Source organism: Sus scrofa, chromosome 9 (genome assembly GCF_054392235.1).
Source record: "Sus scrofa isolate SSC_HxYL_T2T_F1_AM1 chromosome 9, Sscrofa_HxYL_maternal_Yorkshire_Landrace_v2.0, whole genome shotgun sequence".
Classification (NCBI taxonomy): domain Eukaryota; kingdom Metazoa; phylum Chordata; class Mammalia; order Artiodactyla; family Suidae; genus Sus; species Sus scrofa.
This window is the reverse complement of record NC_139391.1, coordinates 39,735,694-39,762,726: the sequence shown is the minus strand read 5'-3', so window position 1 is coordinate 39,762,726 and position 27,033 is coordinate 39,735,694. Positions and strand designations below refer to the sequence as shown.

Sequence of the window (27,033 nt, the reverse complement as noted above, 5' to 3'; positions counted from 1 at the left end):
CATTATACTACTGTCTACTTTTGTACGTTTTAAATTCTCTATAATAATAAAAGTAATTCTTTTTCTTTTTCTAGTCCTTAAGAAGAGATATTCATTAAGGTCACAAAAAAGTTAGACCAACTGGGAGTTGCCATTGTGGCGCAGTGGTTAACGAATCTGACTAGGAACCATGAGGGTTCGATTCCTGACCTTGCTCAGTGGGTTAAGCATCCGGTGTTGCTGTGAGCTGTGGTGTAGGTTGCAGATTCGGCTTGGAGCCCTCGTGGCTGTGGCTATGGTGTAGGCCGTCGGCTACAGCTCCAATTATACCCCTAGCCTGGGAACCTCCATATGCTGCAGGAGCGGCCCTAGAAACGGCAAAAAGACAAAAGACAAAAAAAAAAAAAAAGTTACACTAACTGACAGTGAGTACCAGGCTCACATTCAGAAAGCATCAAGCCAAATGTATCCTACGTCATGCTGGATTTTGCAGTTCTGCCACTGACGGAAGGCAGGGAAGCGCTGAGTGGTTATAGATTTTGAGAGAAATAATTCTTTTTCTTTTTTAAGGCCAAACTCAAGGCACATGGAGATTCCCAGGCTAGGGGTCTAATCGGAGCTACAGCTGCTAGCCTACACCACAGCCACAGCAATGCCAGATCCGAGCTGTGTCTGGGACCTATATACCACAGCTCAGGGCAATGCTGGATCCTTAACCCAATGAGCGAGGTCAGGGATCGAACCTGCAACCCCATGGTTCCTAGTTGGATTTGTTTCCGCTTCGCCACGACGGGAACTCAAGAGAAATAATTCTTTTTAATGCCCTCCTACATCACTCATAACTAGACCTAAGAGTAGATACAATTAACTTGTATTTGACATTTAGCTCTTAGTTTTAAAAAAAGGCGACAGGAAATATCTTTTGTGTTTTATTTACTCAGAGAGTAAAACTGTGCTACAGTCAGATAAATCCTTAGCTGTCCTTAGAATGTGCTCCTTCCTACATTCCACACTGGAAAAATGAAACTTATTCTTTCTTAGAATCATGGACCCTGAAATTGGCAGTTATTAGGATTCCACACATACACAGAGTGATGCTCAATATGAGGCTTTGAATAGCTACTCATATATGTTGACTTTTCTGTGCATTTGTATGGAGGAGGGACCAGCTCAGGTTGATGTCCTGGGAACCAGTGAGGTGCTCGCTTAAACCCTAAGAGAAGAGAAACAAGAAGGAGTCTTAGCAACAATCAGTCTTAGTAACCAATCTCACTCTTACTTCTGAGGGAATAGACAATGAATCCTGTCAAAATTGAGAAAAGAGAGAAATCATTCATTCATTCATTCACTTATTCACTCATTCAATTTATTTTTATTTGTGTTCCTTCTATGTTCTAGACACTGAGTTAGGTCCTGAAGTATAAGAATTAGAAAAAATGGTCCACCTACTATGGGTAGAGAGTGGCATTTTGTTGTTGTAGCTTGCATCATATGTTGTATCAAAGTAGTGTCCAAACTGGAAAGAAAAAGTAATAGATTAAAACTATAGGAGTCTGGGAGTTCCCTGGTGGTCTAGCGGTTAGGATTCAGTGCTTTCACTGCTGTGGCCTGGGTTCAATCCCTGGCCTGAGAACTGAGATCCCACAAACCATTGCACATCTCGGCAACCAAAACAAAAAAACTAAATAGGATTCTACAACCAGTATTGGTAAATAAAGGACACGGTGACATGAATTTGATAATGCTCTGTCATATTTTATTTTATTTTATTGACTTTTGTTTAGGGCCACACCTCTGGCATATGAAGGTTCCCAGGCTAGGGGTCCAATCAGAGCTGTAGCCACTGGCCTACACCACAGCCACAGCAACATCAGATCTGAGCTGTGTCTGATCTACACCACAGCTGACGGCAATGCCGGATCCTTAACTCACTGAACAAGGCCAGGGATTGAACCTTCGTCCTCATGGATGCTAGTCAGATTCATTTCCATTGAACCAAGATGGGAACTTGGCTCTGTCATAGTTTAGATAGACTAGATGTCTATATGTCATTGGACTATATCCTACTAACTTTCATATCCTTTGTATGTTTGTTTAGGAAATTTAAGGGCAAGATGCAGATAAATGACAAGTCTAGGTAGGCAGGGGCAAGGGGAGAAGCTAGCTTGAATCTGAAGACATTATATATACATACATATATTTCTGTAGGTGAATGAGATCTAAAGAGAAGCAACAGAAAAAGTGTGCTACCCATCTTTTTATTCCCTTAAGATAATACAATATTCGAGTTGATAGTGAAGTGGGATAGGCCTTCCAGCTGAGGACTGCTGCCCTCCCCAACCACACACTGAACAGAAGCCTGAGAGATCTCAGCATTGGAAGTTATCAGATTCCTTCCCCTCAAATGGCCACTGGTATTTCTTTCGCTAACAGAAGGAAACAAAGAAAAGAAAATTCGATTACCTGGGAAGGCAAGGGTTTGGGCTGCACAATACTCTTTAGGTCATATCTTTCCTGGTTCCAGTTCCCCATCAGGGTGCGGTTCGAATAGGTGTCCTCATTAGTGGTGCATCTCCACCCATACTGGAAAAACTTGGACATGTCATTCCAATCTGTCCACACTTCGGCATGGCCATCTGCATTAATGAGGCTGCCATAATGTGCGTTTGTAAGGAGACAGGTGAGGAACTGTCTCTGAGAAAAGGCAAGAATAGAAAAGCAAGTTGCACAAACCAGACAGCAGAAAAAGATGTCCCTTTCTCACCCTTGGCCAAGCATAAAATAAGTATGCTTTCTAAGAATCTAGGCTTTCCTCTCAGTTTTAACTGTTCTGGTTCCATTTCTTTAGACTTTTTTTTTTTTTTTTTTGGTCTTTTTGCCATTTCTAGGGCCGCTCCCGGGGCATGTGGAGGTTCCCAAGCTAAGGGTCTAATCAGAGCTGTAGCCACCGGCCTACACCAGGGCCACAGCAACGTGGGATCCGAGCCGCATTTGCGACCTACACCACAGCTCACAGCAACGCCAGATCCTCAACTCACTGAGCAAGGCCAGGGATCGAACCCGAAACCTCATGGTTCCTAGTCGGATTCGTTAACCACTGCGCCATGACGGGAACTCCCTGGTTCCATTTCTTTCTCTCCAAGGGAAGCATCTGAACTACCTTCTCAACCAGCAGTAGTATATGACTATATAGATTTTTTTTTTTTTTTGTCTTTTTGTCTTTTCTAGGGCCTCTTCCCGAGGCATGTGGAGGTTCCCAGGCTGGGGGTCTAATCAGAGCTGTAGCCACTGACCTACGCCGGAGCCACAGCAATGCCAGATCCGAACCGTGTCTGCAACCTACACAACAGCTCACGGCAATGCTGGATCCTTGACCCACTGAGCAAGGCCAGGGATCGAACCCGCAACCTCATGGTTCCTGGTCAGATTCGTTAACCACTGCACCACGATGGGAACTCCCAGACTATATAGATTAAATGACCCCTAAAAGACTAGGGAACTTTAGGATCCCCAATACAATACGAAGAACTATGGAGTTCCTGTCGTGGTGCAGTGGTTAACAAATCTGACTAGGAACCATGAGGTTGCAGGTTCAAGCCCTGGCCTTGCTCAGTGGGTTAAGGGTCCGGTGTTGCCGTGAGCTGTGGTATAGGCTGCAGATTCGGCTTGGATCCCGCATTGCTGTGGCTCTGGTGTAGGCCTGCAGCTACAGCTCCGAGTGGACCCCTAGCCTGGGAACCTCCATATGGTGCAGGAGCGGCCCAAGAAATGGCAAAAAGACAAAACAAAAAAAAAAAAAAAAAAGAAGAAGAACTAGATAAATGTTCCAGTAATGTTGAGATGTAGGTATCTAAGGACTAAGAGCATTGCTATAGTCAGGTAGTTTCCTTATAGTGCAGCAGGTTAAGGATCCAGCATTGCTCCAGCTGCAGTGCAGGCTGCAACTACTGTGCTGGTTTGATCCCTGAATTTCCGCATATTGCAGGTACAACCAAAAAAAAAAAAAAAAAAAAAAAAAGTATTGCTATAGTCAGAGAGAACAGAGAGAAGTAAGAGTTCGATAACCAGATAATACAATAAATGATCAATAACTGGTAGTTTTTTTCCTGCTAGGCTCAGCTCAAATGCCGCTTTTCAGGATGTGGCATTCCCTTTTCATGATGCCTTCCCTCAAGTTAACTTCTCACTTGTCTCACACAGAACTTTATGTTCATGTCTTTCTCTATTTATAACTTTATACTATATGTTAGAGCTCTTCAAGGAAGTGCTGACGCTCTGGACTATGCAACCCTAGAGGACAGGATCCATGTCTTATTCGTTACCGTGCCCTCTTCTTCTGCCTGCCCTCCCAATCAATAGTACTTTGCACATACCCGATCACCAATGCCTGCATTTCAATTTCTTTGTAAGCCATCATTTTTATTTTGAGCTAAAAGAAGAGTCTGGTCCCTTAGAAGCAAGACAATACCTTCTTTGAAGATGAGTAAATTGAAGGTGAGGAGCTTGTATCATTTGAAGATTTTATAGCAGAGTGACAGAAAACCTGACTCTGCTGTTCCATGTTCTTTAAAGGAAGAGATGCCCTCCCAGTTCTCCAAGCAAAGAAAGAATACAGATCACCAGGTGGCCATGATCTTGGGAGTCACCACCTACCCACCTTTCCACAGGTAGAGACAAAGCCAATACTGTAGGTTTAAAGGCAACTGCCTTCACACCATGTGCCTTTGTGAAGATAGATGCATGCACTGATGTCAACAAACAGCATGATGACTAAAGAGCAGCTGGTCCCACAAAGTCCAAAAAGCCAAGAACTCAGACTGTAGCCAAAATAACAATGTCCCTGAGGCTGTAAGGACAGACATCACCATCCACTCAGTTGTCCAGGTCTGAAGCCTGGGGCTTATCTTTGATTTCTCTTCCAACTTCTTACATCCATTCAATCACTGGGTCTTGTTGATTTTGAATTAATCCACTACCCTCCATCTCCACTGCCAAGTTCAATTCATACCAGCTCTAGCTGATATGCAGTAGCCTCCTAATCTCCTTGCCATCAATCTTGTTCTCCTATCCTTTCTCCATAGGAAAGCAGAATTTTTGAAAATGAACAAATTGAGTCTTCCTATTTAAAAATCTCATGTGTCGGAGTTCCCGTCGTGGTGCAGTGGTTAACGAATCCGACTAGGAACCAGGAGGTTGCGGGTTCGGTCCCTGCCCTTGCTCAGTGGGTTAAGGATCCGGCGTTGCCATGAGCTGTGGTGTAGGTCGGACGCAGCTCGGATCCCGAGTTGCTGTGGCTCTGGCGTAGGTCGGTGGCTACAGCTCCGATTTGACCCCTAGCCTGAGAACCTCCATATGCCACGGGAGCAGCCCAAGAAATAGCAAAAAAAAAAAAAAAAAAAAAGACAAAAAAAAAAATCTCATGCGTTAAAATGGCTTACAACCTCTATATGTCCTGGTCTGTGCTTAACTTTTCAGTCTCATCTATCATTCTCCCTCCAACCACATTTCAGCTAAACTCAGCTATTGTTTCTCCATCATGATTGTTCATAGATTGTTCCTTTTGCCTCTTCACTCCTCTTGACTCAGGTAAGGGGTACTCCCCCCTCCCTTAGCTTTCAGCTCAGGTGCACTTCATCCAGGGATTCCACTTCACTTCCAGACTTAGTAAGGTGTGCGTGCTCCTACAGCACCCTGAATCAGTCCTCTCACAGCACTGCATCCCACTAAATCAAAACTGCCTCTTTTGCTGTGCATCTTCCACCAGACTACCAGCTCCGCGAAACCTTAGGCCACATCTTGTTCCTCCATATATCTAACGTCCCCCACAGGCCCGGCACATTGAAGACACTATTTCTTGAATGAATAAAAGGTAGGAGATAGAAGCACCTGGAGAAATTCCGAACAGCAGTGACAATGGGTGGCAGACATTTCGGATGAGATGAAGGCTGTTACTAAATCCTCTGTGTCAAGAACACGCAGGACACAGCCTAACTTCTTCTTGGCCTCACCCCGGCCCTGCTTCCTTCACTTGGAACTCTCCTAACCCGCGGCCTCCCCTTCGGCGCTAGCGACTGCTGTGACCTCATGCAGAAATGACGAAGTCGCTCAAGGCCGTCGTCGGGCTCAAAGGCATTTAACACGCCCGAGGGGGTGAGAGAGTGGGCGGCGGAAAGGCCGGTGTCTCGCTTTTGCTCTCATCGCTATAATCCTTGGACGTGGCTGCACCGGTTTGTCAAGACAACCGGACTCTGTGATGCGTCATCAGCCAGCGACCGGTGAGGGGGGGGGGGCTCTAGAGACCGGCGAAGGAAGTAACGTAAAAAGGGAGCGCCTCCGGGGACGCGAGCCCGGCGTAAGTTGAGGCTATGGCCCCTCGGCGCCTCCTGTTGGTTGGGGAGGGGAATTTCTCCTTCGCCGTTGCTCTGAACCAGACCCTGGATCCCCGCACTAGTCTAACTGCCACCTGCCTCCAGCGCCCGGCCGACTTAGCCCAAGATCCGGTGGCCCAGGAGAATCTGCAGCGCCTGCGCGAGCGAGGTAGCCGGGCCCGCCGCACCGCCCCCCTGCCCCTCCTCTAAGCCCCGCCCCGCCCCGCGGTGGCGCTGACCGGACTGGAAAGGGTGGGCACGTGGGGAACTTGGGGATTGTCCTTGGTCTTACCATGAACACTTAGACCGCTGTGTGCCTAGACCTGCATTCAGGATAGGCAGGGGTTTTCTCTGGTTCTGGCATCTTAAGACATCGTCCTGTCTAAATTTTGCGCCAGGTGCCGAGATACGTTTTGGTGTGGACTGCACACAGCTGGTGGATGCCTTTGAACTGCAAGATCGAGAGTTTGATCGAATTTATTTTAACTTTCCGCACTGTGGACGCAAAGCTGGAGTAGCTAAGAACAGGGAACTGCTTGCCAAGTTTTTCCAGAGGTGAGGAGAGGCAAGCACTCAAAGTAAAATGTTTAAGATGTACATTGGATTGTTGCTGCACTCAAACATACTAGTTTGGGAAGTACGGTATACCTGTGTAAGTTATTTTATGATCGGTTGAGAGAGACTGTAAAGCTTCAAAAGAACCCACAGTAGACTGTTGGAAAGGCCAGACACTTGATCCTAAATCCCTAAATGCCAAATAAAAGTACAAATAATGTACTATTGAGCCTGTAAAGTAAGTATCACTTTTTTTTTTTTTTTTTTTTTTTTTTGCTTTTTTAGGGCTGCACCCACTGCATATGAAAGTTCCCAGGCTAGGGGTCAAAATGGAGCTACAGCTGCCAGGCCTACCACAGCTATAGCAACAGCAAGGCTGGATCCCCAGACACACCTGCAGCCTACAACACAGCTCACAGCAATGCCTTAATGCACTGAGCGAGGCCAGGGATTGAACCCACATTCCCATGAGTACTAGTCGGGTTCCTTATGCTGAGCCACAGTGGGAACTCCAGGCATTATCTGTTTTTGATAGTACAAAATAATGAGAGCCAGTATAGTCTAATGGCCAAGAGTATGGATTTAGGAGCCAAACTGCTTTGAATTCAAATCCCCACCCATCACTCAATAGTTTTGTGATGTTTATTATTAAGTTTATTTAATCCTCACTTGCTTGTACTTCTTCATCCATGAACTGAAGATATTGACAGTAACTACCTCATTAACTTATTGTGAACTTTAAACAGTGCTTTATGCTGTTATAGTAAAACATGTGATACTATTGCAGGTCCCTTTGGCCCATAGTTGTCATGAAACTTTTCACAGAGGCAGTATTTTGAGCTAGTATTTGAAGTAGGCATAGAATTTTAATGGGCAGGAGGGGAGTGAAAAGAACAACTTTCTAAATGGAGAAGACCAACTTGATCACTGAATCACCTATAGGAACTTTGCAGACATTGACTTTTCAATGAGTTGTAGATGAACAATGCAAATTCACAGCTATATAACACTGTGTTGAACATTGTTGTTATGTGTTGAACATTGAATTTAAATTCTTACTTCTAGTTGCTTTCTTTGCATATTTGAAGTCTAATAGACCTTTGCAAATATGGTTGGATTTTAATTATTTTAATTATGGTATGGTTGGATTTTAATTATTTCACAACCAAACCATGGATATACAGCTAATTCCTATGGTAATTTTTATTTGTTTCTGATAAATGGCTGGTGTCTCCCTACCCCCATTAGCTGTGCAGATGTTCTTGCAGAGGAAGGAGAAGTCCATGTGGCATTGTGTAAAGGACAAGGTGGGACTCCTGCTGATAAGCCTATGAGAGAATGGCACAACAGTTGGCAAGTGGTTGCCATGGCAGCTCTGGGGGGATTCATTTTAAGTGATGTGCATCCTTTCAGCTGTGAGGCTGTGCCAGGATACAAGTGCACTGGATACAGGTAAGTAATAACAGAGGTCTAAGCCTTTTCTCTCTCTCTTACTCATGATTAAAAAAATCTCATTGACAGACTTTTTCCCTGCTAATTTCTTGATTCAGTCTCTAGAAATACTTACTTTCTTTAATAATGACAGACTTAGTCATTGGTTTCTATTTTGCCAGGAGTCAAGATAAATCCTTTCATGTAGAAGGCGCTTTGAACCATATCTTCACACGGAGCTTAGCCTTTGAAGATTTGCAGCCAAGAATCTCCAGGATCAAACTGAGTGACCAATGGTTTTCTTTTCTAGAACCAGAAGTACTTGCAGGAAAACTGAACAGGTAACCTGATTTTACCAGAAACCACTTCTTTCTCTGGTTGTCTCCTGATTGGCTTGGTAATCAGGGAACCATAAATTGAATTTTAATGGGCAGGAGGGGAGTGAAAAGAACAACATTATTAAATTGTTAATAATGTTGTGCTGTGAATACTTGTCAGTCTGGCTTTCACAAGCCTCTTTAGAATTAAAAATTGTCATGTTTTCTGGAATATTATAGACTGTCAGAATTCTGAGACACATGATATCTTTCCTTATGGTAAATGATGTCTTTGTTTCCTTTCCAAATCAACTTAAGGATAATTCTTTTCTATTCAGTTGTTTGTGTTTTTAATTCTAGCTAAATTATAATTTTTATAATTTTAAGTTTAGAATATAATTTTTGTGTGTGTTTAAACAGGGGTTTCCTAGAAGCACCTTCATGTCATCCTGTCAAAACCATAAATGAGAAGCTCATCGGTGAATTGGGGAAGGCTTTCCCTCTAAAAAGACTGACGTGTCCCTCCCCTTTGCTGCCACAGGGAGGCACCAGTGTTCTCACTGTTGGCAACTGTGACGTCCTATTATCATCTGCCTTTTGGATTAGTCTCTGTGAAGATAACTCATATTCTGAGTTCCTGACTGGTGGGACAACACAGGACACAGAGGACTTTCTAGTGTCATTTTCAGAACTCAGCCTTCCCAGGTGCCCTGGAAGAGACAGTAAAGAAGCAGCTCAAGAAGGAATGTATGACCAGGCCAAGATCTGCCTCAGACCTTCTCTTCTTGTTCATGTTCAGGTTGTAATCCAAGCACCAGACTTCCTCCCAGGTTCTCTGCACATCCTCAGTGGACCTGTCTTTCAGAAGTGCCTCATCTCACCCTTCACAATGCCAGCATTTCACGAGACTTTATTTATTCTTGGATTTGATAAAAATCTGAAGGATGGCTGTCTCCAGTCACTACTGGATCACTTGAACGGCATTCTAAATAGCCTCCTGAACCAGACATTGCTGGAGGGCTCTGAGCTGAGTAGTTCAGTGGAATTTGTCTTTGAACCAAATGGGAAAGATTATATGGTTAATGTGAAGTCTCATAATTTTGGGTCAGATTGTATTAAGGATCTGATTATTGGGTCTGTTACCACATCTGCTACAAGCATCATACACAAAGACCTGTGTTTTGTGTGTGTGTCTGTGAACTTGGACCTATTAGCCATGCTTGTCTGGGGCATCTCTGATTGGAGGATGTTGTGGACTTTTGATAACCGTTTCCTGAAGAATTTTTCCCCTGGGAAGATAGCACCTTTTAAAAGCTATTCCCTCTATCCTCCATACTATGTGCATGATATTAGTTTTTGGTTAGATGAAAAGAAAAGTTTTGATGAAGTAGAGTTTCACACTGTGGCTCGAGCAGTGTCCCAGGACACTGTCATATCCATACAATTCCTTAGTCGTTTCCAGCATCCAAAGACTGAGCAGGTCAGTCTCTGCTATAGATTGACCTACCAGACCTGTGACAAGGCCCTCACCCAGCAGCAGGTAGCATCAATGCAGTCCCAGCTTAGGAAGGCGATTCAACAACAACTACATGTGACACCTCGGTAGTTCAGTAAATTCATCTCTACAGAGTGGTCCTTATGGGTGTGGGTGTGGATGAAAAAGACCAATTTGCAACTGGGAGTTTTTGTCTAGACCTTTTGCTTTTGTAAAAATCTTTTATTCTATGATAATAGCAATTGTTGGTTGATTCTAAAGATCCCTGTGACTCGATTGCTTAGACTGTAATGTGATTGGCAGCCTTTGGAGTTGTGCAGTATTTTGATCATGAGTAATGACTAGGAGAACAAAACAGCATCTGTATAAGCTAGAGGCTGTAATGCTGAAGAGGCAGTAGAACCTGAGTATCTCATTAAGTATATTTATAAATATATTTTCCACATTGTTAATTCTTCTTCCCTTATCTCTATAATATCATCTCTCTAAGTCAATTGAGAGTGGTTTTTAGAGTCAGATAGACCAGCATTTATTAGCCTAGGTAAATGGCAAATGCTCCACATTATTGGTGATCATTGTCATCATGTTTATTCTGTGGTTGGTTGACTGCCGTTACAGTCATAGAATGAATAAGAGTTCACACTTGGGTCTGTTTAACTCTAAAGCCCATGTTCTTTGTCCCACTTTCTGTCAATTATCCTTCCTTAGTTTTCTTCAACAGTAACCTCTCAATTGTGATTAACTCTAAACTTTCACCCCCTAGATTTTGGGGCTTTCTGTTGTAAGCATCCCTAAGGGACAGTTGGAGATTGGCTCAGCCTAGGACTCTGCAGAATGGAATGCTCCAGTGCGAGTGAATGTATGTTTCTGTTAATCATTAGGCTCCACCGATTGTAATTATATTGTAAACCCGGTGAAGGAAATAACTTTCTTATTTATTCTTGTATTTGGAGAGAAGCATGTGGAAAGGCAAGAATGGAAGCAAACAAATTAAGAGGTTGTTAGAGTTTCCGCTGTGGTGCAATGGGATCTTTGGCGTCTTGGGAGTGCTGGGACACAGGTTTGATCCTCAGCCAGGCACAGTGGGTTAAGGATCTGGTGTTGCCGTAATTTCGGCAGAGATCTGATCCCTGGCCTGGGAACTCCATGTGCCATGAGGCAGCCAAAAAAGAAGCAAGCACTCAATAAATTAAAAAAGGAACGAAACAAATTAAGAGGTTATTATAATCATGCAAACAAGATATGATGGTAGCCTGGATGAGGATGGTAAGAAGTTGTTGGACTGGGTAATAATTAGAAGGACTTGCTGATGAATTAAAAATATGTGCATGCATGAATGTTCTGGAATTAGAGAATTAGAAGAATTGAGCAGGATCCCTAGGTTTTGACTCAGGCAACTGGGAGAATAGAAATGTCTTTAACTGGACTAGAAAAACTGGCATAAGAGTAAGTGGGGAGTGAAGACTCAAGGAATGTTTTATCAACACATGTATTACTTAGCTGTCCACATGCACTGTAAGCTAATTCAGGGCAAGTAATGTGATTTATAGCTTTCTTCCAACCCCAGTGGTGCTTGGTACATGTGAAACCAAGCAGAAACCTTTGGGGCCTTCTTGGGGACAGAGCCTGTACCCTCCCCTCCCCCCACCCCACCCCTGCTGCCCAGGTCTCCTCCCTCTTGTTTTTAAGAAGGCTTTTTTCCCTAGACCTTCCCTAAGTTCCAAAGAGCAGCATTTAATCAAAGAAGTGAGAAAATGAAGAAACAAAGGAAAACAGTCAAGCATGACAAAATGATAGGTGAGCCATAAAGTCAAAGGCCTTTAATCTTCCTCAAGGGCTATAGATAATATTCTGAGCCATATCCTTGAGTTGTTTTATAGATACTAAACCCCCACCAGGTGGAAGAAGTTAACTGTATGCTGACCATTGTAGATCCCAGACTGGTTGGAACAAGAAGGTTGGGGATATTGACTACTAAAATGCCGCTCTGTTACCTCGCTACCAACCAGTCAAGGATGGCTGTGAGCTCATCCTGCACCTCTGGACAGTTTCCCTCACCTTGACTTTACAAAGCTTTCCCTGAAAATCTTCAAGGAGTTCAGGTTTTTTGAATGTGAGTTACCCATTCTCCTTGCAATAAATGCTTTATTTCATTCTATTTCCTCTTATTTTATTTTATTTGTTGGCTGCATTTGTGGCATGTAGAAGTTCTGGGGCTAGGAGTTCCTGCTGTGGTGCAGTGGGAACTGTCGCTGGACATGTTTCTGCAATATTTTCTTAGCCTCTTTGCTTCTATTTTCTATGCTGAAAACTCCATCTTGTCCTGCCTTACTTTACCCCATATTCCTGCTTGAAAAACACTGGCAGTGCTGGTAAACGACTTAAGCTTAAGAACAAAGACCTAAAGGCATAAGTTATTCATATGGTCAGCTGAATGAGGACATAATATGTTGGTCTAGGCACACCAACTTGTGCAGATTGGCATGCAGTTTGCACAGCATGATACGTCCTCTTAAGAGAAAGAGGAACCTCATGGCTCCAAGTGGTTTATGAGCAGTTAGCAGAATATGCATTAGCAAAGAGAATCAAGGTGCAAACCTAGGCATGCCAGGTTGCAGCAGATAGGCACTCCAATTGGAAACACAATGATGGTTCTCTAGATGCTATGCATAGATAGCTAACACCAAGCTTCCTGAAATGCTAATGATTGTTAAATGCCTAAAGGTCAGAGTAAAAGCTTAACCATCTACCAGCTATGTGACTTTTAAAATAGTAAAAGAACTTTTAAAATTAAAAAAAAAAACCCATCTATATCCTGCACCTATAGCCCCCTCCTCACTTGACATAATCCCAAAGAACACAATAAAAGCAGTGTGGTTTTCTTGAGGCGGCGCTCTTGGTCCCTGAGACCTTGAGTCCCCTGGTTCCCACCTTTAATTAAGATAAATGTCTCTGGGTCTTGTTTTATGTTGACTTTTTTCCTTAAGTTTCACAGCACCCGTTCTTTGGCCTTAAACTGCTGAGCTGGTCTCAGCAGAAATGAATCTGACTAGTGTCCATGAGGATGCAGGTTTGATCTCTGGCTTTGCTCAGTGGATCAAGGATCTGGCATTGCCGTGAGCTATGGTGTAGCTTATCAATGTGGCTGGAATCCCATGTTGCTGTGGCCGTGGTGTAGGCCAGGAGCCAGGGATCGAGCCCATGCCAAGGCAGTGACCCGCTGCTGCTGCAGTGACAACACCAGATCCTTAAACCGCTGTGCCACAAGGGAACTCCAATAAATGCTGTATTTTGCTTCACCACAACCAGTGTCAGTAGATTGGTTTTATTGCATGCCGGCTAGTGGACCCAAATTTGGTCTGGCAACATTTGGATGAGGTGTCATTTTAGCTGGATCTTAAAAAAAGGACAGGGATATGATGAGATGGTTGTTAGGAAAGGAAGGCATCCTTTCCAGGCAGAGGACATACATGAGCAGAGGTACAGATAGGGAGCATTTGGGGTACTTTACAGGCTAGTTAGTTGGAACATAAAGAATGTATAGGAAAGTCAAGGGAGATGAGATTAGAAAAGTAGGTTTGGGAGTTCCTTTCATGGCCCTCCATATGCTGAGGGTGCAGCCATAAAAAGACAAAAAAAAAAAAAAGTAGGTTGGGGCTTGAGTTAGTTCATGAAAGATTGTGAATGCTAGAATAAGAAGTATGAATTTTATTTTATAAGCAATAGGGAAAATCTGGTGTTTTTCTTTTTTCTCTCTCTCTTTTTTTTTTTTTTTTTTTGTCCTTTTAGGGCCACACCTGCAGCATATGGAGGTTCCCAGGCTAGGGGTCTAATCAGAGCTACAGATGCTGGCCTATGCCACAGTCACAGCAACGCCGGATCCAAGCTGCCTCTGTGACCTACACCACAGCTCACAGCAACGCCAGATCCTTAACCCACTGAGCCAGGCCAGGGATGGAACCCTCAACCTCATGGTTCCTAGTCAGATTCATTTCCGCTGCACCATGATGGGAACTCCAGATTTCTTGTTTCTTTTTAGAGCCACACCTGCAGCATATGCAAGTTCCCAGGCTAGGGGTTGAATTGGAGCTATAGCTGCTGGCCTATGCCGCGCCACAGCAACTCAGGATCCGAGTGGCGTCTTCAACCTATACACAGCTCATGGCAATGCCGGATCCTTAACCCACTATCCTTAACCCACTAAGCAAGGCCAGGGATGGAACCCTCATCCTAATGGATCCTAGTTGGGTTCGTTAACTGTTGAGCCATGAAGGGAACTCCAGAAAATCTGGTGATTTTATTTTTCTTTTTCTGCAGTACTTGCAGCATATAGAATCTCCTCGGTCAGGGGTTGAATCAGAGCTGCAGCTGCAGCCTATGCTGCAGCTTAGGGCAACACCAGATCTTTAACCCACTGAGTGAGGCCTGCATCTTTACAGAGACAAGTTTAGATCCTTAACCCTATGAGTCACAGTGGGAACTCCAGGAAAATCTGGTGATTTTTGATTAAGGAAGTGACTTTTTTTTTTAAATTGCTTTTCAGGGCCACACTCAGGCATATGGAAGTTCCCGGGCTAGGGGTCCATCAGAGCTATAGCTGCCAGCCTACACCATAGCCACAGCAACACAGGATCCAAGCTATATATCTGTGACCTACACCGCATCTCGCGGCAATGCTGGATCCTTAACCCACTGAGCAAGGCCAGGGATCAAACCTGCATCCTCATGGATACTAGTTTTTAACCTGCTGAGCCACAACGGGAACTCCCATAGAGTAGTATTTTTGAAAACTAGTTGGACAGTGTTGCACAGGATCAATTTGGAATGAGCAATCCCTATAAGAATGCCATTGTCGATAGTCTTGGGTAGAGTCAGGGAGAGCCTACATTAAAGTCAGATGAAAAGGAGATGGATATATGAGATACAGCTAGGCTGAGATGTCTGAATTTGGTAACTAGTAATTTCATGTGGGAATTGTGCAATAGGATCAATTTATCAGTACTTGGGAATTTTTAGTATGAAATCCTAACTTGGGACCCTGCCAAGTTTAGCATTCCCTCTATAACTTATTTATTTACTAGTACAGAGCTCTACAGGGTGGGATAGAGATCTGTGATTGGGAGAGAAGGCAGAGTGTCAGTAGCAGATGGATGACATCTAAGAGTCACAGGCATGATATCAAGGTGCTTGTGTAAAAATGACTGTGTGAAATCAGGAGTTTTCCCCTGGATGGAAGAGCTTAGGGTCTGTAGTAAGACCTGGGTTGGAAATATGGCTCCACCACTTCCTAGCTATGCAACCTTGGGCCTCAGTTTCCTTTGTGATAAAACAAGGTTGTTATGAGTATTAAATTTTAAAAGAATAAAATATATAAGTTGCTCACCATAATGCTGTAGTAGCAATGGCAGTGACTGGTGTCTGGTTGAGTTTGCGGCACAGAATTTCTTCATTCTCACTTTCCTCTCGTTCTGTATTCAGCCATTACTGCTTTGTCTCTCTGAAGCAGTTTATTCATTACAGGCTGTCCCTATCACTCGCCAAAATACAGAGGACAGAGTGTCAGTGTTCTTAAAGAACTTCCTTTTTGCAGGTGGCTATGGGGTGATTTTTAACTAAATATCTGCGTACCCTGTAGAGTTGTTTAATCACTTTGTATTTGTGTATCTTTTAAAAATTGTATTAATTTTTATTTTATATTGGAGTGTTAGTTTCAGGTGTACAGCAAAGTGATTCAGTTATACATAGGTATATTCTTTTCCAGGTTCTTTTCCCATGTAAGTTATTACAGAATACTGAGTAGAGTTCCCTGTGCTATACAGTATGTCTTGTTGATTATTTATTTTATATATACTAGTGTGTATATTAATCTCAAACTATTTATGCTTTTGTGCTTTTTTTTTTTTTAAACAGATGCTGCGGGACAGTTTTTTAGGGGAGTGGAGAACGCTGGAAATGGAAGGAAGAGCGAGTTAGAGGGAGGGAGTCATGCCCCGAGTTACAGGTATGTGGAAGGGACAGCCACGATGGTAAAAATAAAGCCTCAGGTCGCATTTCTTCTCTGCTCAGAGATTTGCCGCAAGTGACCCAGGAACACTATAATTTAGTACTCATTTTCTGCGCATGTCGAGGTCTTTTGTCCCTCGGCGGACACCGTTTGCCATCCCAGGCTATATGTCTCCGTGCTCGTCGCTTTCGTAGGGTGCCGAGATCTAGCTTTTTTCCGCGCTTGCCATGGCGAGCCGAGGGGCCCGGCAGCGCCTGAAGGGCAGTGGGGGCAGCGGCGGGGACCCGGCCTCGGCCGCCGACAAGCTACGGGAGCTGCTGTGCAGCCGGGAGGCGGGCGGCGCGGAGCCCCGGCCCGAGTAGGTGTGCGGGCGCGGCGGGGGCGTGGCCGGGCGGCGCGGGGCTGCGGGGGGAGGGGTTCGCCCGCGTGGTACGGGGCTGTCCCCGGCCGGCCTCCCCACTGGGAGGGTCCTCTTCACTCTGCACCTTCTGGTCTTCCCAGGCGGGTGGACGGTCGGTTGTCCCCCACCTTGGATGAGCTCGCCCAGCTCGGGTCCCATGTTGCTAGTGAAGAAACCAGGAGTGCAGGTCTGTGAGTCTTCCGGTCCAGGCCCGGGGTGGGCTGGTGCCGTGGGAGACGTTGGCGAGAGCAGGCTGTCTCTCACAGCTTCCTTCATTCCTCCCCGCCCCGAAGTCCCGACCTTTTATTCTTCTATGTGGGCCCCACCACTTCTCTCCCCAAACTCGGGGGCTGCAGGTTAGGACTGCGCTAGGGAGCTGTCAGCAACTGGAACTGGAAGAGTGCACCTTGCACAAATTAGGCCTCTGTGCATTTGAACAGATGGTGAAATGAATACAGCCTTGGAAGGTAATAACCTTGTTAAGAAAGAAAAGGCGAATGAGACCTTTGTAGCCTTCAAGAGAACGATTTGTTGGCTTGGGATAAGCGGAGTGTCATAGATGCAAAGAGCTAGAGTGCATGAATTAGCTTAGGCCTTAAAAGCAGAAAGTGGAAAGAACGTTTAAAGTTGATAAAGGTCTTAATTCATTCCTTATTTATTCTACTCAGAACAGCTTAACTGTTCACCCTTGTAGGTGACAAACTCAAGTGCTTTGATGTCTCTTGTCATTTTCCTTTCTGGGCAGTTATACTCCTTCTAGTTGGCAGGTCTTTCCTGACATATACTTTTTCTTTTTCTTTTTTTGCTTCTGAATAGGTTATCTGGGAACAAAGCAGGACAAGTCTGGGCACCTGAAGGATCTACTGCTTTCAAGTGTCTGCTCTCAGCAAGGCTGTGTGCTGCTCTTCTGAGCAACATCTCCGACTGTGATGAAACATTCAACTACTGGGAACCAGTAGGTGCTTTCTTTAGTTTTGTTTTTATGTCCTTGATTTCACTGCTTGGGACCTTGTTCTTAATCAAGGTACAAATAACATGCAAGTGTGACTAACAGAAAAAGAACCCTATTTTCACTTTTGTGTTCTAAGCTGATGATTTACCTGCTATCAAAGGATATAAGAATTTGACTGTTTTACAAAAAGGTGTAATTTGTAATTTTCTTGAAAAATTTTAAAAATCAAAACAATACTCTGAGATACTTTTAAAATATTAAGCATAAAGGAAAAGCAGTAATTGTATTCCATTTCTCATGTCCAAATCTCTGTCCCCAAAGGCAACCACTTTCTTAATTTTTTTTCTGATATTTACTCAAAGTGTTATTAGATACTATGTTTATACTGCCTTTTTTTTTTTTTGCTTTTTAGGGCCAAACCTGCAGCATATGGAAGTTCCCAGACTAGGGGTGGAATCAGAGCTGTAGCTGCCGCCACAGCAATGCCAGGTCTGAGTTGAGCTGCGTCTGCGACCCTCACCACAGCTCAGGCAACTGGATCCCCCACCCACTGAGCAAGCCAGGAACTGACTCTGCATCCAGTACTAGTCAGATTTAGTTTCCACTGCGCCACAAGGAGAACTCCCTATACTGCTATTTCTTGATTTATACATTTAATAAGCCTGTTGGACTCCTTATTAGAGAGATTCAGAGGTGAAATTTTCTGGTCACATTTTGCATAAAAAAAGAATGCTTATTGTAGTAGTCTGAAGGAAAATATAAGACTTAGAATTTCTGTTTTGGCTATTGAGTATTTTTTAAAAAACAAGTAGAGGGTAAAATTCAAGCTTTCAGTGCTGGCCAAACACAGTCTTATAGGATTTATAATGTCCTAATATTTTTCAGTATCGTGCCATTTTGATTCTTATCCCTTAGTTGCAAATCTTGTTGAGAATGTCAGCATTTTTGTATACCTTTGTCTCATTAATGTTTTTGCTTAGAAATGTCACCTCCATACTCTTAACAGGATTTTTGGCCAATATAACCCTGAATCCATCTGCTTTGTACTTACAGACACACTACCTCATCTATGGGAAGGGGTTTCAGACTTGGGAATATTCCCCAGCTTATGCCATTCGCTCCTATGCTTACCTGTTGCTTCATGCCTGGCCAGCTGCATTTCATGCGAGAATTTTACAAACTAATAAGGTAAGGGCAGGCCAACCTGGAAACAATCACAATTGATTAAGAGTTGGGTGAGTCTCTGGAACAGTCTTGTGAAAAAGACAAAACAGATTGGTAGTCTTAAGAGGGGACTTGTTTTGAAGAAGAATCATTTATTCATTCATTATGCAACATATATTAATGGAGCAGCTTTTATTTGGTAGATACTTTGTTAAATGCTGTGGATGTAACAATGACCAAATCCCTGCTCTCATGGAATTTCTAGTTCAGTGGGGAGGACAAACTTGAACAAGTTATAAATGCTGTGGGTCTTAGAGGACAAGTACGGTGTGCAATGGGTTAGCATATTAGGAGAGCTTAATTTAAACAGAATGCTTAAGGATAATTAGGAATTAGATAATTAGGAAGCCTAACCTGATTACCTTTCAGATTATTTGACTATGATGTATCTTAACATGGATTTCTTTGGGTTTATCCTATTTAGAGTTTACTTATCTTCTTGTATCTTTAGGCTTATGTCTTTTTTCCTTTTTTTTTTTTTTTCTTTTTTGATTGCACCCTTGGCATGTGGAAGTTCCTGCACCAGAGCTGGAATCTGCATCACAGCAATGACCCAAGTCACAGCAGGGACAGCTCTGGATCCTTAACCTGCTGAGCCACCAGGGAACTCCTAGGTTTACATCTTTTTCCAAATTTTGGGAATATTTCAGTTTTTTCTTAGGACATTTTCAGTCCTGCCCTTTTCTCCTCTCCTGAGATTCCAATGATATGGAAGTTAGATCTTGTATTATAGTCCCACAGGTCCCTGAAGCTCTCTTCATTTTTTTTTCCAGTCTGTTGTCTCCAAGTTCAGATTGAACAATTTCTGTCTTCTTTGTTTTGTTTTTTGGTTTTTGTTTTTAGGGCCGCACCTGCGGCGTATGTAGGTTCCCAGGCTAGGGGTCAAATCGGAGCTACAGCTGCTGGCCTGTTCCGCAGCCACAAGAATAGTAACACAGGATCCGAGCCACGTTCTGAGACTTACGTCATAGCTCACGGCAATGCTGGATCCTTAACCCACTGAGCAAAGCCAGGATCGAACCCGAATCCTCACAGATACTAGTCAGATTCGTTTTGACTGTGCCACCATGGGAATTCCCTTCTGGGTCTTCTAATAAAATTTAAACAATGTATCCATTTCAGACTTACCCATTTTTTGATAGGATGATGCCTAGATCCTTTTATACTCTTTGTTACTGTTAAGAATGGTATCTGTTTTCTGTAATTTTTTAAGGAAGTCACTGTGATATAGAGGAACATAATTGATTTTTGCTTTTTGATCTTAATCTAAATCTCACTGAATTTACTTCTTAGTGTCAGTGGTTTGTCAGGTGACTCTCTTGGATTCTCTTTCATATGAGTTTAGTTTCTTCTGTTCCATTCCTTATACCTCATTTCTTTTCTGTGTCTTTTTGCACTGACCAGACATTTAGTTACTATGTTGAATATTAGTTGCTATGGAGACATCACTGTCCTGCTCCCAGATACAATTCTTATATTAACTTATGTTAATTTTTAACTTTCTAAATGTGTTTTTCTACTTTCCTCAACCAGATGAGGAGTCCTTAAATGTGAATACTCTGTAATAAAATTATCTGTATTCCTAGTAGCATCTAGAAGAGTGCCCGATGCATAGTAGGTTTCCCGTATGTTTTTATTGAATTGATGAATGAATCTGGGTATTTGCTGATCACTTAATTGAATTCGTTTTTGAATTTTTTGGTTATAATGATGAAAATGGAAAGTAGTTTTAAGTTATATGCAGTAATACTAATAATAGGCAATATTTAAATTATGCTTATATTCTGAGGTATTCAGTGCTCGTAAACATATCACTGTACTATAAAACCTGTTTGATTCAGTTCTTATTACCTTGTTATTTTGAAAATTCATGTTCTTGGAGTTCCCGTCGTGGCGCAGTGGTTAACGAATCCGACTAGGAACCATGAGGTTGCAGGTTCGATCCCTGCCCTTGCTCAGTGGGTTAATGATCCGGCGTTGCCGTGAGCTGTGATGTAGGTTGCAGACGCGGCTCGTATCCCGCGTTGCTGTGGCTCTGGTGTAGGCCGGTGGCTACAGCTCCGATTGGACCCCTAGCCTGGGAACCTCCACATGCCGCGGAAGCGGCCCAAAGAAATAGCAAAAAAAAAAAAAGAAAATTCATGTTCTTTATTTTAAAATTAGTAAAACCACATAACTGAGACATTTGGAAGAATATGTACTAAATCTCACTAGCCTGATACAGACACTTTTACCGTTTTTTCATATATATATGTGTATATTCTTTTTTGCCTTTTTTTTTTTTTGCTTTTTAGGGCTGCACCTGTGGCATATGGAAGTTCCCAGGCTAGGGGTCAAATCAGAGCTGCAGCTGCCGGCCTACACCACAGCCACAGCAACACAGGATCTGAACCATATCAACAACCTACACTGCAGCTTGCAGCAACACCAGATCCTTAACCCGCTGAGCCACCATGGGAACACCCCATTTTATTTTATTTCTTTCCAGTCTTTTCATATACTTTTGACTTCCATAGCTATAACTCTGATGTGGAACTAATATTGTATCATATATTTTCACTTAGTATTTTATAGTAATAATTTTGTAATAATTATGATCAATTACTATAATTTTCTAAGAAATTCTTGCTGAATGAATGAACTTTATTTCATAAGAGTTGTTCCACTGTCTTTGTAACCATAAACTTTGATATCTTTGTAATAATCCATGAAATAGATATAACATAATTTAACCATTTCTCTGTAATTGACCATTTTGTAGTTTCAGAAATAGTTTTTACTAAATTGGTAGTGCTACAATTAACATTTTTCTGACTAGAACTCCTCCCCCCATATTTTGAGTTACTTCTTTGGGCTGGAATCATAGACCACAGTCAAAGTAGATATACTTCTATACTTGAATTTAGGGATGGGGGGGAGTTCCCTTGTGGTACAGTGGGTTAAGGGTCCAGCGTTGTCTCTGAAGCATCTTAGGTTCCTGTTGTGGTGCGGGTTTGATCCCTGCCCTGGGAATTTCCATGCAATGCAGGCATGGCCAAAAAAAAAAAAAAGAAAGAAAAAGTTTTTAGGGATATGAAAATTTGCATTGTTCTTAATACATAATTGTTCTTCAAAAGGATTCTACCAATTTATAGTTATTAATGACAAATGAAAGTGGTTTCATCTTTAAGACTTTTTCTAACTTGTATTTTTAACTTTTTTTCTTGTTCTGGATTTCTTTCAGATTCTAGTCTTTTACTTTTTACGATGTCTTCTGGCTTTTGTGAGCTGTATATGTGAACTTTACTTTTACAAGTGAGTATAAAAACTTTGCTTCTAAAAGTGCTATGAGGAAACCCAGTGTAGCAGAGATTATTTCGCTGATATAGAAGCAATGTTGAAATAGAAAACGTGGAGTTCCCTTAGTGGCTTAGTGGTTAACGAACCTGACTAGGATCCATGGGCATGCGGGTTCGATCCCTTGCCTTGCTCAGTGGGTTAAGGATCTGGTGTTGCCATGAACTGTGGTGCAGGTCACAGTTTTGGCTTGGATCCCACGTTGCTGTGGCTGTGGTATAGGCCGGCAGCTGCAGCTCTGATTTGGCCCCTAATCTGGGAACTTCCATATGCCTTGAGTGTGGCCCTAAAAAGCAAAAAAAAAAGAAATAGAAAACACTTCCTTTCTAGCTCCTATTATTATATCTAATAATTGAAAGGGACTGCTTCTAATTATCACTTCTTTCCTGAGGTGATAAATACCATATCTTCATATTGTCAATTTTAATTCCGTTAATATATATCTAACTGGTCTTTTATTTGGTAGGATTTAGTAGAGTCTTTTTTTTGGTCCTAAGAAGTAGGATCGTGATGTATCTGTTCTCCTTTTGAGCTTGGCTGATAGGAAATGATTCCCCATGTGGGACTCACTGCTCTTACTTACACCCAATACATTGTCTTTCACCAAATATCTATTGGTTGATTGAATGTTAGTGAACTTAGAGAACACTTAGCATTTAAGTGTTCCAGTAATAAAAATAGCTACCTTTTTTTAAATAAAACCTAGCAAACATTATTTTAACAATGCTTTAAAAGGTGTTTGGACTTAATAATCATTGTTTAAAATCTTCCCACTGAAAAACAATCACAGATGTCAGATGAAAAAGTTCCTTGGCCTTGACTCTGGGTGGAATAGAAGGAAAAAGAAATCCAGTGCTGCTTTTGAGGATTGTAACCTTAAATTTGTTTTCATACAAGCTCAGATCTGAATGCAAAACACCCACACGGTCCCCTAAATCCCAATTTGAGAATTTATTTTAAATTGTTCTGGACTGATGACATCCCCAGGCATCTTGCAAAAACAAATGTAAAATTTCTCTAGAGAAGTCAATCCTTAACCCAGTTAACAAGGAATTACCACAGAAAAAGTTCTTGTGAACAAGAAATTATAATAAATGTAAATGATAAAGCACAGAAGGTAATGACATTGTGGGTGAAAGCCAGCAGAGATACAATCAATAGAAAGCTGAACTGCAGAACTTCATTTATTAGCAATTGTTAAAATAAAAATATGAAATAATTAGTATTTGTAGAGAAGTAAAAAGGACTTAAAAACATAAATAAGAAACAAGAGACTAAGCAATCAGTGGTGTGAAAAGGAACTTACACAATGGGAGAAGATATTTGCAAACCATATATCTGATAAGAGGTTTGTTTCCAAAATATGTAAGAACCTCCCATAACTCAGTAGTAGAAAAAACTAATAATCTGGCCAACAAGTATATGAAAAGATGGTCAGTATCACTAATCATTAGGAAAGTTCAAATCAAAACCACAATGAGGAGTTCCCGTCGTGGCGCAGTGGTTAATGAATCCGACTAGGAACCATGAGGTTGTGGGTTTGGTCCCTGCACTTGCTCAGTGGGTTAACTATCCGGCGGTGTTGCCGTGAGCTGTGATGTAGGTTGCAGACGCAGCTCGGATCCTGCATTGCTGTGGCTCTGGTGTAGGCTGGTGGCTACAGCTCCGATTGGACCCCTAGTCTGGGAACCTCCATATACTGTGGGATTGGCCCAAGAAATAGCAAAAAGACAGGAAAAAAAAAAAAAACCCACAATGAAATCAATTCATATCTGTTAGAATAGCTCTTATTGAAAAACATAGGCAACAGGTGTTGGTAAGAATGTAGAGAAATTGGAACCCTTGCCCACTGTCTGTGGGAGTGCAAAATGGTACTACTACTGTGGAGGACAGCATGAGTTTCCTCAAAAAACCACTTAAAACTTTCATGTATCTTCTAGTCTTTTTATCTGATGACTGCCATCTGTCAAGCATCTCTGTGCCTGGCACTCTTCTAAGCACCGTCCCATGCGCTGCTCTCACAGAAACCATACGAAAATAAGTCAGTATTATCATTATCATCATTTAATAGATGAGGAATGTGATAGAGGTTATGTAACTAAACCAAGGTATCACTGCTAGTGAGTGGAAGGGCCAGCATTTCAACCTGTGCCCATCTGAGGCCTGTTATTTTTCCCCTACATCATGCTGTTTTCCTAAATAGAGTAGACATAATCTTAGCACAGAAAGTATACATATCCTCTTAGGTAGAGAGATTCTCTCCTGCGTAAGGAATAAGAATGGGTTCTTATGTACACAAAATTGCCAGCAAGCCTGTTGAGACGGTTCCAGTTTGACTTTAGATCTTCCGTGCACTCTGTGACACAGGCATGTTTTTGTCCTTTGATGCAAAATTTCCATCCCTAAGGTTTGCTATTCTGATAGTCTTTGCCTTTCTTCTAGGGCTGTGTGCAAGAAGTTTGGGTTGCATGTGAGTCGAATGATGCTAGCCTTCTTGGTTCTCAGCACTGGCATGTTTTGCTCATCATCAGGTAAGTAAGAGAGCTGGTGAGGGCATATCAGGTTCACTGGTATTTCATAGTTGCATCAGGTGGAAGATCTTGTCCAGATGTGGATTATATTTGTGTAACATGCCAGTAATTTGCACAGTTCTATTATTTGCCTGATCTTTTTTAAATTTAAAAAAATTTTTTATTTTATTTTTTTGGTCTTTTTAAGGCTGTATCTGCTTCATATGGAGGGTCCCAGGCCTTGGGTTTGTAGCCAGAGCTGCCAACCTATACTACAGCCACAGCCATGCCAGATCCAGGCTGTATCTGTGACCCACACTGCAGCTTGTGGCAACGCCAGATCCATAACCCACTGAGTGAGGCCAGGGATTGACCTGCATCCTCATGGATACTAGGCAGGTTCTTAACCTGCTGAGCCACAATGGGAACTCCTTAACTACCTGATTTTTTTTTTTTTTTTTTTTTTTTTTTTCTTTACAGCTGCAGCATATGGTAGTTCTTGGGCCAGGGCTCATATCGGAGCTGCAGCTGCAGGCTTGCACCACAGCCACAGCAACTCAGGATCTGAGCCTCATCTGCAGCCTACACCACAGCTCATGGCAACACCAGACCCTTAACCCACTGGTGAGGCGGGATTGAACGTGCATCCTCAAGGACATTATGTCAGGTTCTTAACCTGCTGAGCTGCAATGGGAACTCCCTTATCCACATGATCTTGATTGACCTTTACAATAATCCTATGGTATAAATAAGATAAATATTTTCTCATTTTTTCAGATAAGGACACTGAAACTTAGAAAGGTAAACTGACTTACTGAAAGTCAAAGAATTTATCTGTGGTAGAGCTGTTATTTTCATTGGGTTGCTGTCATATTATTGTATTTTTTATGACTGTAAGGCTGAAAAACACAGGCATCCATTGCCTTTCTTTGCTTTTAGGGGAAGGCAAATAATTTTGTTATTTTGCTCAAGGAAGCTCTTTATATTCAAAAACTCTGGTCTTGATGGTTCTATTTTATGCCAGGTATTTGCAATGTATTTTATAGAAGTATACATCTTCTGTTGGACTGTTTTTTTTAAATAGTAAGCTTCTAGAAATTTAGAAAAAAATCTTTAGAGTGCTGGCTTTTGAACTGTGCTGCCATTAAACATTTGTCTTCTGTGAGCTGAGACAAAGTGGCCTGTTGCCAAAAGGTAGCCTGTTTCCAATTATCCAGAGAAATTAAATTACTAGATGTAATTATCTCAATTTTAATTATTGCTTGTGTGTACCAGAATCTAGTATACACACCAGAAATACACAAAAGTAGTATCTAGCACAAAAGTATATATTTACATTGCTTTCATTGACTGTGTCAGAAGCCATGTTATTCTACCCTCTTCACTGGCAGCTGGAATCGACAGCTTTGGATGACATCATTATTATTTAGCATTTATCTGGGAAGGTTATACTTTGTGTATATATATATATATAATTTTTTTTTTTTTTTTTTTTTTAGTTTACTTTGCTACTCCCCAAATTGATTCTTTTGTGAGGGAGATACCTGGGAGTGTCTTTAGTTGTGTAATTAAGTTGAGGATGTTAAGGCACAGATAAGTTAAAGGCATCCTTTGATACAGAACTTCTGAATGCTTTGCTGAGTTTCCTAAATCATACTGCCTGTTCATTGCGGTTCTTGTTGGAGTTGGTACTGATTTTTCTTCCCTAGTACAAGGTGAGGGGAGAGGCAAATCTGCATTTCTGTGTAGAGTGGTTAGAAACCCTTTAATGAAATGTTACTGTTGCAGAGACCCTGAAGGTGGTCAGTCCTCTTTTATATACAACATTGCGTGTTGTATACTTGATGGAAACAGTTAGAATGACAGCTGAAGGCCAAGCTATCTGTGTCAGTAGATGCAGGATGCAAAGCAGTGCTGCCATCAAACATGTGGCCCATGGCAAGGCTTCCTAGAATTCCTGTGGGGTACAAGTTGGTATCAGGATAGTCTCAGAAGACTCTCAGAAGGTAAACTTCTTCAGAAACAGATTGTTAGCAATGACTCTTAGGTTTCTTAAAGTGTATTTCCTATCTGGAAATATAGCCTGGGGTATTCCTTGGGAACCTGGAATTCTGTAAGTTTGGGATTTGCGGTGCAGGGTACAGGCCAGGAGTTAAATGGCACAGTTGGCTTTGAATAATTGAGCAATGTGTTGGTAGATAAAAAACAGGAGTGAGTGCAATAGCTTGGGTCACTGCTGTGGTGCGAGCTCAGTCCCTGGTCTGGGAACTTTTATATGCCATGGGTGCAGGTAAAAAAAAAAAAAAAAGTAAAAAAAAAAAAAAAGTAAACAGTAGTGAGAAAATAAGAAAATCTTTGAACTTCATTTTTTTTTTTTGTCTTTTTTTTTTTTTTGCCATTTCTTGGGCCGCTCCCGCGGCATATGGAGGTTCCCAGGCTAGGGGTCCAATCGGAGCTGTAGC

The 27,033-nt window shown here is 42.2% G+C and overlaps 3 protein-coding genes across 35 annotated transcripts in view; 2 read left to right on the top strand and 1 right to left on the bottom strand.

The window, feature by feature from the left end:
* Positions 1–895: 895 nt before the first annotated feature.
* On the bottom strand, positions 896–4,615 carry CFAP68 (cilia and flagella associated protein 68). Its single transcript, XM_021062775.2, is given in 5 exon segments — positions 896–1,036; positions 1,038–1,192; positions 1,429–1,495; positions 2,443–2,673; positions 4,448–4,615. Coding segments are annotated over 5 exon segments (576 nt in total). The 5' UTR covers positions 4,541–4,615; the 3' UTR covers positions 896–1,006.
* Positions 4,616–6,297: 1,682 nt separating this feature from the next.
* Positions 6,298–12,303, top strand: FDXACB1 (ferredoxin-fold anticodon binding domain containing 1). Of its 2 annotated transcripts, none has more exons than XM_084976021.1 (5): positions 6,298–6,516; positions 6,746–6,902; positions 8,151–8,354; positions 8,516–8,674; positions 9,192–12,303. In XM_084976021.1, the coding sequence occupies exons 1-5, from the start codon at positions 6,345–6,347 to the stop codon at positions 9,289–9,291; spliced, it is 792 nt and encodes a 263-aa protein (XP_084832147.1). In that variant the 5' UTR covers positions 6,298–6,344; the 3' UTR covers positions 9,292–12,303. The 2 variants fall into 2 exon arrangements, with proteins under 2 accessions (XP_084832147.1, XP_003129899.1); XM_003129851.5 differs by having other exon boundaries at positions 9,071–12,303.
* Positions 12,304–15,863: 3,560 nt separating this feature from the next.
* Positions 15,864–27,033, top strand: part of ALG9 (ALG9 alpha-1,2-mannosyltransferase) — a 104,343-nt gene continuing 93,173 nt past the window's right edge. For 10 of the 32 annotated variants that reach the window (XR_014814323.1, XR_014814326.1, XR_014814330.1 and 7 more), the window contains exons 1-5: positions 16,302–16,507; positions 17,366–17,504; positions 18,555–18,689; positions 21,949–22,019; positions 24,504–24,592. Coding sequence is in view for 19 of the 32 variants with exons in the window: in XM_084974308.1 (XP_084830434.1) it covers positions 16,377–16,507; positions 17,366–17,504; positions 18,555–18,689; positions 21,949–22,019; positions 24,504–24,592 (565 nt within the window). In the remaining 13 variants the exon portion in view is untranslated. 32 annotated transcript variants of the gene reach the window in all.